The sequence below is a fragment of the Clytia hemisphaerica genome, unplaced genomic scaffold (assembly GCF_902728285.1).
Source record: "Clytia hemisphaerica strain Z4C2 unplaced genomic scaffold, Clytia hemisphaerica genome assembly, whole genome shotgun sequence".
NCBI lineage: Eukaryota > Metazoa > Cnidaria > Hydrozoa > Leptothecata > Clytiidae > Clytia > Clytia hemisphaerica.
In genome coordinates, this window is record NW_027103425.1 from 388,794 (window position 1) to 403,119 (window position 14,326).

Consider the following 14,326-nt stretch of genomic DNA (forward strand, 5'->3'; position numbering starts at 1 on the left):
GAGCTTAAGCTTGATTCCGGGGTAGTTTAGGGAGGGGGAGTTAGATTAGGGAGCGCCCCTCCTTTTCTTGCTCCTTTCAGCTTGCTCGAATCCCAATCTATTTAAAAGTGGCGCTTGAATGTTTGACACTTGACTCCTGATCGAAAGTTTGTGGGTTCCACGCCTCGTAACCCTCCGAGTCACGTATGAACTAACCACCATTGGAAGTGAATTCCGACCGAAGAATAGTTTTTACATACAACTTTGAATATTTTTCAGATGATGAATCAATGGAAATTGATGATGAAACAGGACCAACAACACAAGACGAATACATAGACGATACTGTTACTTCTCATGAACCAAAACTTTCACCATCTCCACAACCTGCACGGGAAGAAGATCATTGGGATGGCAGTGAAACTTCTATCGATAAAAAGCCATCACCCCAACCTCGACCGACGAGAGAGACTAGTTCCAATCCTTTTGATGATACAGATGATGAGCTCGATGAGATTGAAAGTTCTTCTACATCCTCGAAGCAATTACCAAAAGAATTGAACCCGTTTTTAAGTTCTGACGATGAAGCGGATCTTGATGAGAGTTTTGATGCTTCAAATCCGTTCGCTGAAGACCTACGTGCTGAGCGATCTGGAAAGTCACGTCAGGCGGACGAATATGACGAAACGAATCCGTTCGCTGAAGACGCATGGGAGGAATTACAGGAAGAGCGTGCGCCGAAACCGTTTCAGCGAAATCAACTAGAGCGCATGTCACAAAAAGATCGTGAGAGGTTGAATAAAATTGGTGTCGATGAATCCAACCCGTTTGCCGAGGATTTATTAGAGGATGAACAAATTACAGAATACGTTCCCACCAAACGCCCTGAATCCTCTTCGGGAAAGAAAATGGTCTTAAAAACCAAAGGTGGGCGTAAAGTTCGAGCTGCGCCAGCTCCACCCAAAAACACTTCGCCTGCACCGCGCCCTCAATCAAGCACTCCACCAACAGTTCGCGCTACACCGCAACCAACACCTCGATCTACGAAGAAGAGAGCGGCACCTAAAGCGCCTGAACGCCCATCATCTCCACCCGTCGCACTGGACCCTACTTCAAGTTTACGTCGTAGTTTGAAAAAACGACCAGCGCCACGACCCCCGCAACAACTTCCACCTAAAGATCCAGACGAGATTCCTTCAAAACCTCCAAGACGAGAATCAAGCAAAACAACTGTTTTACCTCCTGGTGTTCAGTATTGTAATGTTAGTTTTGAAGCCGGTAACCTTAAAATCAAAGACTCAAATGACCAAGAAGGCGCCAGTTCCGTAATTGACGAAAAAACTGAACTGATTGGTGATGAGAATACGATGAACTCTGACCAAGTTCTAACAGGCTCTGAAAAAGCATCTTCAGTTGATTTGACTGAGACTGAGTCTAATTTACATGAGAACGAGGCGAAATCAGATAACGAAAGTGAAAGTTTCTCCGAAGACATTGATTCGAATGAAAATGGATCCCAAAAATTACCTCCTGTAGAACAAGAAGATGAAGAAGAAGAAGAAAAATCTGAGATGAGTTTCTCTCAAGACACTGAAAATGAAGATGAGAACGAACAAAGCGAGGGAGAGAAACGTGAATCAGTTTCAGAGCTAGAAGATGATTTGGAAGAGAAAGAGGACTCAATTGCAGAGCTACCGACTAGTATTACCATAGCGACTTCGGAACAACAAACACCTGTGCGGAAGATCAGTGAGAAACGCAAAGCACCAACGAGGCCACCACAACCCGCACGAAGATTGGAATCTCTTGGTGATAATGAGGTTAGATTTCAAATCAGTGTGTTGAAACTTTTGTTCCCATTTCCTTGTTGTCCATCAAATGTCATCATTCCGTAAAGTCAAATTTTGATGAATTTTTTTATTTTAGATGCGAGTACACCCCAATTAAAAAAGTACTTCGACTTGATATTTTATTATGGCTTGCGTCACGGTACTTCAAGCCTACCAGTATAGGACCGTAAATATTGAATAATTTTGTGTGATGCCAGTAGCCAGTTAAAGTGTTATGACAATTTATTTATGCTCCGATTTAGGTGGAAGGAAGTATCGCTTTACGTGATAAACAGCCACGTCGTAAAGAGATTGAAATCGAATTACGTGAACTGGAAGAGAAACAAAGGGGTCTGGAACTAGAAGGCGTTGCCATGGAAAAGAAGTTACGTGAACTCGGTGATGGTATGTTGAAATTCTTGATATCGTGAAGTGAGCTTTTATACAGAAACATTTGCCATCAGTTTTATTTTTTTAAATTTAAGCCACATTAAAGATGACAAAAATTTCAACATTAGGCGTAAAAAAAAATGTAGTGTTTCCGGAAACCGGTCCGGTGAAAAAAAATCACTTTCTGACCCGGCCGCTGTAAATCAAGTTTTGCTCGTTAGTAGTTAATACATTAGTATTCAGGGCTTACTTCATATTGTTTGTACATTTTATTGTTATTTTCAAAGTTATATTTCAATGATCTTAAGTTTATCAAAAATAGTAAAAAAAGTTTTTCCGGCCGGCCGCATGAGAGCTTTTTTCCTTCACCCGCATTCCGGAAACACTACATTTTTTTATTTTCGCCTTAGCAGTCGCTTTATCTTTGTTTTATCAATTTCTTGTTGCTATACTTTTAAGTTTTAAATTTCTAGATGAGCCGGAGGACGCTTACTTGTTAACGTGGTTCGATTTGGTCAACCAAAAGAATTTGTTGTTAAGAAAAGAGAATGAATTAATATATATGTAAGTCAGAAAACATTGATTCATTGGTTCTTGTCCTTGGCCGAAATATGTTTCGTTAAAGCCTTAAATTACGAGTAAATCTATTGTCAAAGTTTTGAATGACGAGATAATTTTTCATTGTGGTTTATTATTTATTCATGGTCTTTATATATGGCAAAAAGTCTTTCGTCAAAGTTTTAAATTTTTAAATGGCGAAAAATTCTTTCGTCGAATTCAAAATCTTTCGTCGAAGTTTTAAATGATGGAAAAATCTTTCGTCAAAGTTTTAAATGACGGAAAAATCTTTCGTCATAGTTTTAAATGGTGAAAAAATATTGTCTTATATGGCAAAAAATCTTACGTCAAAGTTTTAATTGACGGAAAAATCTTTCGTCAAAGCTTTAAATGGCGAAAAAATCTTCAGTCAAAGTCTTATATGGCAAAAAATCTTTCATCAAATTTAATTTTTAAATGGCGAAAAATTCTTTCGTCAAATTCTTAAATGACTAAAAAATCTTATGTCAAAGTTTTAAATGACGGAAAAATCTTTCGTCAAAGCTTTTTTATATAGTGAAAAATCTTTCGTCATAGTTTTAAATGGCGAAAAAAATCTTAAATCAAAGTCTTATATGGCGAAAAATCTTGAGTCAAATTTTTAAATGACGGAAGAACCTTTTGTCAAAGTTTTAAATGACGGAACAATCTTTCGTCAAAGTTTTAAATGACGGAACAATCTTTCGTCAAAGTTTTAAATGACGGAACAATCTTTCGTCAAAATTTTAAATGACATGTTTTAATTCAGAGCCAGAGATTTGTACTAGTAATAACATGGTTTAGAGGGTGATTTAGCCCTCACTACGTTGGGGCTATTTTGAAATGTTTTCAATGAACCTCGGGGCTATTAATTCAAAATCACCCGAGAATACCATGTTATTCCGCGTTAATTATATGGTCAAAAAAAGAATTGAAGAACACTCAATCGCTATTCTTTTCGAAACTTATAAAAACATTCGAAACTATAAAAAAACATTCGACTGACACTCTAATTTTGATTGGCTTAAAAATTTCGTACAATATTTTGTTAACCAATCAAAATATCGTACGATACTTTTCTTTCAACCAATAGAAATTTTTGTTTACATCAGGGCGATTACAAAAAAGCGGGGCTATTATGGATTTATCGCCCCGCTCGTCCTTTACAAATCTAAGCTAAATGTAATCAACCATATAATTTATCCTAATATCCTTCTTTTAGGTCACAAGAATTAGACTTATTACAAAGTCAACGTCACGCTGAATTTGAGTTACGGCAACTCATGATGAAATCAGGTACAATTTTCTGTTCTCTTTAGCTTTTTATAAAGGTATCTTCCCTACAAAATAGGTTGTTCCATTAAATTTCCATACATGGAGTGGACGAACCTTTTCAAGGCAAAAAGAAATTCTTAGAGATGTGTGGATAATCCTTGGAAAATGGCAAAATTAGCATAAAAACCCTCGGAAAAATTATTTTCATACCTTAAAAGTGAGAGTCGAAACTGAAATCAGTCTTTTAGCCTCTGGAAATTTCAGAATAACTTTTTATTCCCTTGGAAAAATGAAAAAAGACCCCTTGGAAATTCTTCTCCGAATACCCCCTGGAAATGTTCGTCCACCCCTGTAGGGTTATAAAATGGAATAGCCCAATTAACTAGCTATAGTACAATCTAGCTATATGGAAAAGAGAATTTTGAAATTTTGACCCATCTCGGTTGACACCAAGGGTCATTTTGACGTCCATCAAACGTTAAATTGACGTCCATCAAAACTGTCATGAGTTATTTTAGATATGTCATAGGGGACATACCGGGTGACCCAGAAAAAGTAGAAGTTGGACTTTGCAATATCGAAAATCTTGAAATATTTCATAAAAATCATAAATTTTATATCCATCGGGTCGTAAATTTAAGGGTAAACACAAATATGTTCATAGTTTTTCCCCCTATTACCACTGGGCTTAATAATTTGATTTTAACTACACCTACGTTTTGGGGGCCCCAAACCTGCGTTTTGACAACCAGGGGTATACTGTAAAAATTTTATCAAACTAATTTATGTCCAAAACCCTCTAAATCACATTTCCAAACTATGGTCAACATTTTGTATTCATATCTTAGAGATATCTCGAGAAATTGCTAAAATTGCAAACCTCCGTTTTGGGGGCCATTAGAAAAAAGCTACCTATCTTTAAGAGATTGAAAAAATATTGTCCCAAAAGGAAGAAGTCACAGATTTTGATTTAAATTTTCATAAGCTTCAAACTTTTCAAAGCTTATAACCACTGAACCAAATTTAAAAAGTTTTATACCAAATTTTAAGTTTTCCTTTCCTCTTCACAATAGTAAAAGAATCTAGTAGAAATTCAAATTATTTTGGACACAGCCAGGCATAAAACCTTATACTATTTTCTGGGTCATCCGGTATAATTCGCATAATTCAAGCCCTTTTTAAATCCCTTAACTTAAGCGGGATTGATCTAAAAGGAAACGTGAAATTAGGAAAGTTGTGGTCGAAATGGATATGGACTTTGGTCATGAAGGGGCATGGCTCTCTCAACATGATCTGCAGCCCCCGGGGTCAAAAACGACTTAAACTTTTGATAAAGTTCGAACTAGATAGCGGATTTGTGATCATTGAGTGAGAAGATGAATATTGTGAAGCTTATAAACATTGGTAATAATGCAAACAGAGACTGGGACTGAGCCAACACGATGTTAATGAACTGAAAGATGAATAGACATCAATAGAGTGGGGCTCAGACCCTCAAGCCCAGACCCTGAATAGAGCGAGAAGATATGAGCAAGAAAAGGAAAAATATTGTCGTGTTCCCGGGCTAGAGATCTTATAGAAAACCCAACTTTAGAACCTCAATTATTCAGACTTTGAATATCAGCGATCAAAAGAGAATATGGTGTGTAATGCAAAATAACATGAGATAGTGTTTAGGTTTCTATATATGCTCATCTTCAATGAAGCATCTTCAATGGCAAGAACAGTAATATATCTACTAAACTTATTTTGAAAGAGAAACTTTATCGCTGATCTTACATTGTTCGTGTTCCTTTGTTACGTGCCCATAAAGTTATCTTTAGTAGAGAGGAAACCCTGGTCAAATGATATAAGTGATGCCAGAGGTCCCCTCGATAGCTAGAGACAGCAAAACAACCTCATAACTTTCATTCTCTACAATATCTTCGAACAGAAAACATTGAGGCTGAAATTCTTCGAAAAATTAAGAACATCGTAAGAACATGCCCAGCCTCAGTTTGGAAAAAAATGACTTTTTTCAAGCAGTTTTAACAGAACTTAGGGATGGATTTTCTAAAATCGAGAGTCAAATATTGTCCAAATTTTACCAATTTTAAGTGCTCTTTATTTTGCACAATATTGTCGATTTAGAGTAGTCTGAAAAATTAAGAACGCATTTAAGAACATTTTAGGCTGAAAATTTCTAAAAAAATAAGCACATCCAGGCTCAGCAAAATTTTAGGTGTTCTAATAAAAAGAAGACAGGCTTTAGGTTGTTTTTCTCGATAGACTATCATACTGAAAATTTTTCATAAACATGTGACTAGATACACGTGTACTTGAAGGTTTTATCTTTACGTAAGTGTTCCCGTTTTATATCAGACACATATTTCATATCAGGACAGCGTGTTACATAATGATGATATAAGCAAAAAAATGTTTTCTTTTCCTCTTTCTGGCCAATCTTGCTATCCTATGTGAAAGAGCTTGTAAATTAAAATTGATGAGTAAAGCAAACGATATCATCCTTATTTAAAAACAAAACATTTAACGATGGTTTCTTTCTTGTTTATTTTGAACAGAACATGAGAAGTCAGAAGCGGATCGAGACAGGGAAGAAGTGTTGCTGTCCGAAATTTTGAAAATGGTGACCGAAAGATCGAATATTGTTGAAAAAATGGACGAGGATAGGTTAAGGTATGATCGCTGCCATTTCTCGCTCCTCTTTAGAATATGCTGACGTCATCACCAGACAGCACCTTTTCGCTTTCCGTATATTGTTAATTTTTTTTAGAAATGAATGATTTGTTGGTGAACTAGTTTTGATATTTTCTTCAGAATTTACCAAGGACAAGTTTCGTTTTCATTTCCATATTTTGGGGTTTAACCCTTTGACTCCGCTGTCGACCGCTGTTTTTGACTCTACAGCGCGCAGTGGTTTTTCATAAAAAGTCACCTTTTACGCAAACCGGTATAACTTTTAAACAAATCAACTTCAGCTAAAAAGTTATATATCTTTGAAAAGGAAAATTTATCTGCTTTCTTCTGAGCCATAACATAACTCCTATACTGCATTTTATCTCAGTCAAAGTTTCAAAAGGTTCAACACTACATTTTACGACACCGAAAAAAAGTGCAAAATATGGGCCAATGAAAATCTATTTTTTCAAAAGCTATTTTAGTGAAAAACAAATAAAAAACTTACAGAACAGCAGTAGAAGACATTGATGTGTTGAAGGATAAAAAAATTCTGCACTAAAACTGCCAAAATACTTCAAGAAATCTCAAATCCTTACCTCTAACTTTCATAACAGTCATTTCACCGCCTCCATCTTGAATTTGAACGTTTTTCAAATGTTTGTTTTGATTGCGCACTTCATCCTAACCCTTTGAAACCTATACTTTCCGGAATGGAAATTTATCGCTCTTTTCAAATATCATAACCATTTGATTCTCACAACAACAGAAAACTAAATATCATTGCTTAAATGACCATACATATAAAAGACGCGTATACGCGTCCCTCGTATATAGGCGCGGACGCACATGTGCGTCCCGCGTGGGCTAAGGGTTAATATGGCGGGTTCATATTCTGTTAACCCAAGATAATGAAAATCAGAGAGTTTGTAATTTTCCGCTGAATATTTCAAAAATATCTTTCGTCTAATATTTTTTTCGAGCCATAAAATCTTTCGTCAAATATTTTTTTCCATAAAATCTTTCGTCAAATATTTTTTTCCATAAAATCTTTCGTCAAATATTTTTCACAAAAAGAGAACTTTTGTCAAATATTTTTCAAGTCAGAAAATCTTTCGTCTAATATTTTCTTCCAGCCATAAAATTTTTCGTCAAATATTTTTCACAAAAAGAAAACTTTCATCAAATAGAAATATCTTTTCAGGTCAAAAAGTCTTTCGTGTAATATTTTTCAAAGCTAAAAAATCTTTCGTTAAATATTTTCCCAAAACTGAAAAATCTTTTGTCTATTATTTTTATATACTTTCACCAAATATATTTTCGAAACCGAATTATCGTACCTCGAAATATAATTTCAAGCATCTTTCGTGGAATATTCTTCTCGAATCAAAAAATATTTCGTTAAATGTTTTTTCAAGTCAAAATTCCTTTACCAAATATTCAAAATCCTTACATCTCAACTATTTTCAAATCGAAAAATATACCATTGTTTGTAAATTTTTTTATACTCTTTCTATTCAAATTGAAAAAAAATGCCTTATCAAATACTTTCGAAAAAAATGCGTCGAGAACTTTAGGCAAACTATGCATTAACTGTAAAAACGCGTGAGAGAAATTTCTTCAAATTGCATTTAGCTATCAAAAGCCTTTTTTGCTTCCACTACAAATCATATTGAGACTAAATCGAATAACTGACCTCTCTTTTCCTTGTAGGGAACACGAAGAGGACGAGGAAGTTCTTCAAATGATGCAAGCTCAAGGTAAAAGACACATCTATACGATTCGAGGGATAGTGAAGGAGGGAAACTATATGTGCGTGGAATTTACAACCATAATGGGTGGTTTACGTATAAAATAACGGCTTATAGTTTGGAACAAACGAAACACTGTAAACAACTCCATCACTGTCTCCTCCACCCCAGGCTTAAATCCATTATCATATTCAACCCACCCCTTATTCCATTTTTAGTGACCTTCCAAACATCTACAATCTGTGACTTTTTTCATCAGCAGCGAGACTACAGCAAATCACCTTCCAAACACTGTACCAGACGGACACGGCTTTTTCTCGATACTGCTCCGTCTCTAATTTTTTTCCTCTCAGAAATCGTGGGGAAGATTGACGTCACTTGAAATCATTCCGATAACATAGTGTAGCTTGAATCCACTGACCTTTATCAACCCTGGACCAAGTTATATCCGCCATATTTGATCGGAGTTTTTTTTTTGAAAAGCTACAAAGAAGGCATTGTACTTTGCCTAATGTACAACACTACATCACTTGTGTGCAAACGAACCAGATCTAGCACTCTCAATGTGGGTACCACTTTATAAAAACTCCGATCAAAATATTTTGCTTTGACGGGATTGAGAAAGTGCCTCCAGGGTCATATAAAGTTCAGTGCTTGAACCCTTCTTTAACTTTAGGAAATTTCTTGGTTCTTTGTTTGAGCTTCTGTGCTTTATCATTTTGTAGGTTTAAAGTCAACACCTTCTAAAGACGAATCGCCGGTGTCGGCAGATTCACAACAACAAACAAAAACGAAAAAAGAGAAGAAGAAGAAAGAAAAGAAAGAGAAGAAAACAAAGAAGAAGTAGATTTATTGCGCCTCTGGAACAACGCATTGATTGGTCGAAATGTTTTGAGCGGGAAATTGCAATACAATGATTGGTTGAAAGGCTCAATAGTAGGAATCACAACACATTGATTGATTAAAGGTTTCATAAAAGTTATAACTATCGTCTCATGGCTTCGTGTTACTGAGTGGGCTGTGAGGAAATTGATCATGTTAAAAATCTTTCCGTTACTAACAAGACTACTAACCCCGCTTTGTTTCGACGAGAAAAGATTTTGTTCTGTCTCTGTGTTTGCGTACACCCGTTCCAATTCAAATCGTTGGTCCAAATGTGTTTATGAGTTCACTTCAAAAAAGCAAACAAGTTGAGCAAAGTAAAGAATGATGTTTTTCTGATTTTACTGAACCTGAAATGTTCCGAATGTTCCAAATCTCGCGATGGATGTTTTTATTGTTTTTACTCTTTTAAAGGTTTTTATGTTGTTGTTGTTTATTTTTCGTTTGTTTTCCCTTATGTGTGTTTGTTTTATTTGAAAATTCCGTCGCACTCTACTTGTCATTTTTTATCTTATCTTCCAATAAGATGTTATCGTAATTTTAGCTAGATTTTTAATAGATTTAGTCAATATTCTTTGAGTTTATCCAGTTTTTATTTATCAATTTATCTACTACTCCTTCCCATATAACACTCTTTGGTAAAAAAAACAAAGTTTTGAGAACTACGTGGAAGATCGCCCGTTAGAGGGATAGTAATCGCGGGAAAATATTCAGTAGACTCAAGGCGTCAGGGTGGTTTACGGAAATATAGTGGCGGTAGAGTTTGAAACAAACACTGTAAACATCTCCACTACTGCTTACTCCGCCCGGGCTAACCACCCGTTCGCAAATTTTTCCCGCCTCCTAAACTATTCCCTTTCTTAGTGATCTTATCATGCCAATGGGCGTCAAAAAACTCTGCAGGAAAATAGAACCTACCGGAGAGTGTAAATCTTTTTATTGAACAAACTGATATTTAGGTTTTACTCTATAGATTTTGTCATCTCTTTTTGGCCTTCAAACTTGACCTGGTTGATTTACTTATTTTCTGCAATATAGTTGACGCTCTCCAATTCGACGTTCTACTATTTGATACTCTCCATTATTCGATAATATTGAAAGTCACTGTCGACAAGAAACTCTCATAAACGACGCTCTCCCATTCGATACGTTCCCTAATTTGTGAAAATTCCAATTTCCCTTAAGAAGATTAGAAATCGTCAACTAAATTAAATTCTTCACGTGAAATCCTCAAAGCTCATTATCGCACTGAGTTAACTATCCAAAATTTCACACCAAAATCGTAAAAATTCGGATAGTGCTGCGATACAGCGACTTTAAATAAAGGCAAAACCAAGCTGGTACTTTATCCCCGAAGAACTTCTCGCAGAGTCTTTTTTAACCAGTCAGCTTGGTTTGTCTCTCGAATTATTCGGAAATTTCAAATCTTTGACTGAATGAATACACGGGTTGCAAAATGATAGCAGTGAAGTCAAAACATATGATTACTCACGTGATTCATTCCCATGTTACTTGTTTTACAACTTACAGATAATTACTTTATTAGTGTCAATAAATTCTAACCAGCCAGAAATGAAGGTCATGTAACAAATGCATAAAAATTCTGAGTAAAATCGTGATTTGACTTATTCAGTCTTTAATTTTGCAACCCGTGTATTGATTGTAAGTACAGTGTTTTTGAAAATTCGAAACACATGAGCTCTTCTAGACCTCCAGATGTGAAATAAAGCAGGTTGTTTTGAATGGGTTATTCCACAAATAGTCTGTACCCCCTATGTTGAGGAGGTCTGACGTCCAGGGTGGTCTGGAAGATAAAAAATCCAGGGTGGTCTGGTTTTTTGAATGATAAAATCCAGGGTCAGTAAAATCAGGTTGAAAATCCAGGGTGGTCAGTATAACGAGGTCGAAAATCCAGGGTGGTCCAAAGAAATACGAGAAAAAAATCCAAGGGGGTCCTGAAAAATTGGAAAAAAATCCAGGGGGTTCACCTTTTAAAAAAACTCCTTAACATAGGGGTACAAATTTTTTCTGGAATAGCCCAATTTCTGGACTAAGTTTTCTTCGGACTGCACCTTTAGCTTTTCCTTTATTTTTTAAAGAGAGAATTTATATTGTAGAAATAGGCATTAAAATATGTACATAAAATATTTTCTTTTGAATTAAATCTTGCGCTCTTTTATAAGAAAATCATTGGCTGTGCCTTTTATGCCCTTTTTAAAAATATTTTTTGTTAGTCCACTTTGATTCCTTTTCGATGGAAATGATTTTTCCTGTACCCTGGGTAATTTCTAAATGAGATATTAGGGATTGATAGATGAATTGTGATGACGGACGATGGCGACGAGTTTCTTCCAGTCTTCGTTTGCGCCACGGGACTTTTCTACAGGCCAATCGGAAAAAAGTCTGAATCGCAGGCTTACCTTCAATTTTTCTCCAGCAAGAATAGTTGATGTCTTAATACATCTTTTCGACTGTAGCCGCCGCCAATTGCCGCGCGGACATTTTTTGTCCGTTTTACCACCCTAAAAGCGCTCTAGTCTTTCTTTTGCACCTAAAGACGATAGAAAAAAGTGTAAAGCTAAAGTAAAAAAAGGATTGGATCGAGTTTAGGGTGGTAAATTACGCGACTACGGTCGAAAAGGTGTTAAGATTTGCGTCGCTTGTTAAAAAAAAATCATGATAACAGACTATCGTATTCGATTCTTGCTTGCGATTCCAGATCTGTGTACAGATTTTTCTTATCTTTGTTGGACAAAAAGTAACTTTGAAGTATGCCTAAAACGACCGAAAATGACTCAGTCAAAATAATATTTGATTGACCCTACAAAATGTTTTGACTCGCTCGTTCGACCCAATATTAGTGCCTACTTCTGGCTAAACTTTGCTTTTTGATAATATTTGATGATGTTGAGCCAAGTGAAGTAAACTTTTATCTACACTTAACAGTCAAGAACTATTGCAAACTAGGATAAATTATCCTAGTTAGGCTTTTATCCTAAATAGGCTAGAATATTTATCCTACATAGGATAATTTATCCTAGTTAAGCTGTGTGAAAAATTCAAATTGAAATATTGGAAGAATGATACAGATCCGCGTCTTCTTTATTCTTTTAGTCAATTATGCACATAAAGAAGATTAACTTTAGCCAAATATGAACTTCTTATTAGCGCGGAGTAAGAAAATATAATATCCTAACTAAGATGAAATAGCTTAATTAGGAGGAATAGTACATAATATTTTATGTGTTATGCGCTTTTCCCGTCACAAAAAAATAAAGATCTTTAAAACAAGCTTGAGTGAATGAAAGTGTCAAAAGTGTTCATTCTACTTGAAACAAATGTAAATACTCTCGGGTACCTAATAGCCGGGGGGTTTGGAATAAGCAGAGGGGGTTGGAAAAAATCTCAAAATTTAATAAGCGGGGGGGTTGGAATAAAAATGTCCTGGGTGGAAAATGTTCGAAAAGGAGGCTGATACAGCAGAATTAGGGCAAAAGAGGGAACTTTCAAAAAAATTTTCCCAAAAATCAATAAGCGGGGGGGTTGGAATAAGAATGTCCTGGGTGGAAAATTTTCGAAAAATTAATTAGCGGGCCCCCCCCGGCTATTAGGTACCCGAGAGTAACGCTGTGTTATATCTTATATTGTTTATGAAGATCTCTATTTGAAATTTTCTTTGAAAAACAACCATCATAAGCAAAGTTATCATTAAGAAAGTTCGATGCTTAACATTTGGAGTTTATAAAGTACTTCTTAAAAATTGGATAACTTCTGAACGCACGCTGACTGGGAGATAAAACTTCTCAAGCATCCTTTGCTGGCTCTAAATTACTCATATTCATGCAAATCTCGACGCAGATCTCAAAGTTTATTCAATAAATCAAGTTTTTCTTCCTTGATCCTAAATAGGCTAGAATATTTATCCTATTTAGGATAATTTATCCTATATAGGCTAAATACTCGCATTTATCCTATGCTTAAGGTGAAGATAAAGACTTAGGTGGAATCCAGGCTAGTTCGAACACCGAATAATGAAAACTCAAAGTGAATGTTATTATCTCTTATCTTATAGTCCCTTGATATACCTCTATGAGACGCCAACATCCAGCAGTAATATAAAAATAAAGTACTTTACTCATTGAGTTAGCAGCCCCAAAGGGGTTAGAGAGGAATCTTCGATCTTTCTCAAGCAAGTAAAAGTTTTAAAAGATTTACCTCGCAATAAGAAATTTTGTGTGAAAAGATGGGAGAGGATGGGAGATAAGTGGCTACATTTTCCATCAAATCGGGGCTTCGAAATCAATGAATGGGCTCTTCCAGAAAAAATCCGTTTATGGGGGGTGGAGGATATATTATTTTTTTCATGAATTACCCCTGGACATTTTGATTTTTAACCCCCTGGACACGGGTTATACCCCTGGACGACCATCAAATCAACCCCGTGGACACAAAAAATTACCCCTGGAAATCGGAATTTACCCCCTGGACATTTTTTGGCAATTTTATGGTATTTTTCAATACCCCTGGACAATTCATCCTCCACCCCCCATGAATGGAATTTTTCTGGAAGAGCCCAATATACAGTTACTAGGAGTTAATTCGGACCTCTCTGTAACTCGATCCCTTCAGCTGGAAAGTAACCTAGAATAATGTCTGTAACTTGAATATTTTTCCAATTCGAAGAAAAATCTTGGAAAGAAGATAAAAATTAAAGTGAGAAACTTAAACGTTCGATTAAGAAGAATATGCTTTCGATTTATTTTGGATTTTTAAGAAGGTACAAAGTCTTTAATATATCGATCGTATTATATCAAGCGAAAATAAACTTCAAAATAAAAAATATCTCGAAGAGCACTTTCTATTGATAATATTGGCAATAATTATTTTGAACAAAAAAAAAATTGATTAAAAAAACTTGAAGAAATATTAAATTAAAAAAATTCTAAAAATCTACTCCTGTTATAGATG

At 35.6% G+C, this 14,326-nt stretch overlaps 1 protein-coding gene and 1 long non-coding RNA gene across 2 annotated transcripts in view; both read left to right on the plus strand.

Moving 5' to 3' along the window:
- The window catches only part of LOC136797911 (F-actin-monooxygenase MICAL3-like), a 59,935-nt gene extending 49,525 nt beyond the window's left edge, over positions 1-10,410 (plus strand). The window contains exons 8-14 of the mRNA XM_067054493.1: positions 259-1,799; positions 2,072-2,213; positions 2,672-2,762; positions 3,997-4,070; positions 6,611-6,725; positions 8,439-8,485; positions 9,202-10,410. Coding sequence (XP_066910594.1) covers positions 259-1,799; positions 2,072-2,213; positions 2,672-2,762; positions 3,997-4,070; positions 6,611-6,725; positions 8,439-8,485; positions 9,202-9,323 — 2,132 coding nt within the window. The 3' untranslated portion in view covers positions 9,324-10,410. The remainder of the gene's footprint in view (positions 1-258; positions 1,800-2,071; positions 2,214-2,671; positions 2,763-3,996; positions 4,071-6,610; positions 6,726-8,438; positions 8,486-9,201) is intronic.
- A 442-nt stretch (positions 10,411-10,852) lies between these two features.
- On the plus strand, positions 10,853-11,579 carry LOC136797920 (uncharacterized). The gene is made up of 2 exons (XR_010845316.1): positions 10,853-11,229; positions 11,261-11,579. It is a non-coding gene; the product is annotated as an uncharacterized lncRNA (long non-coding RNA).
- Positions 11,580-14,326: the final 2,747 nt, after the last annotated feature.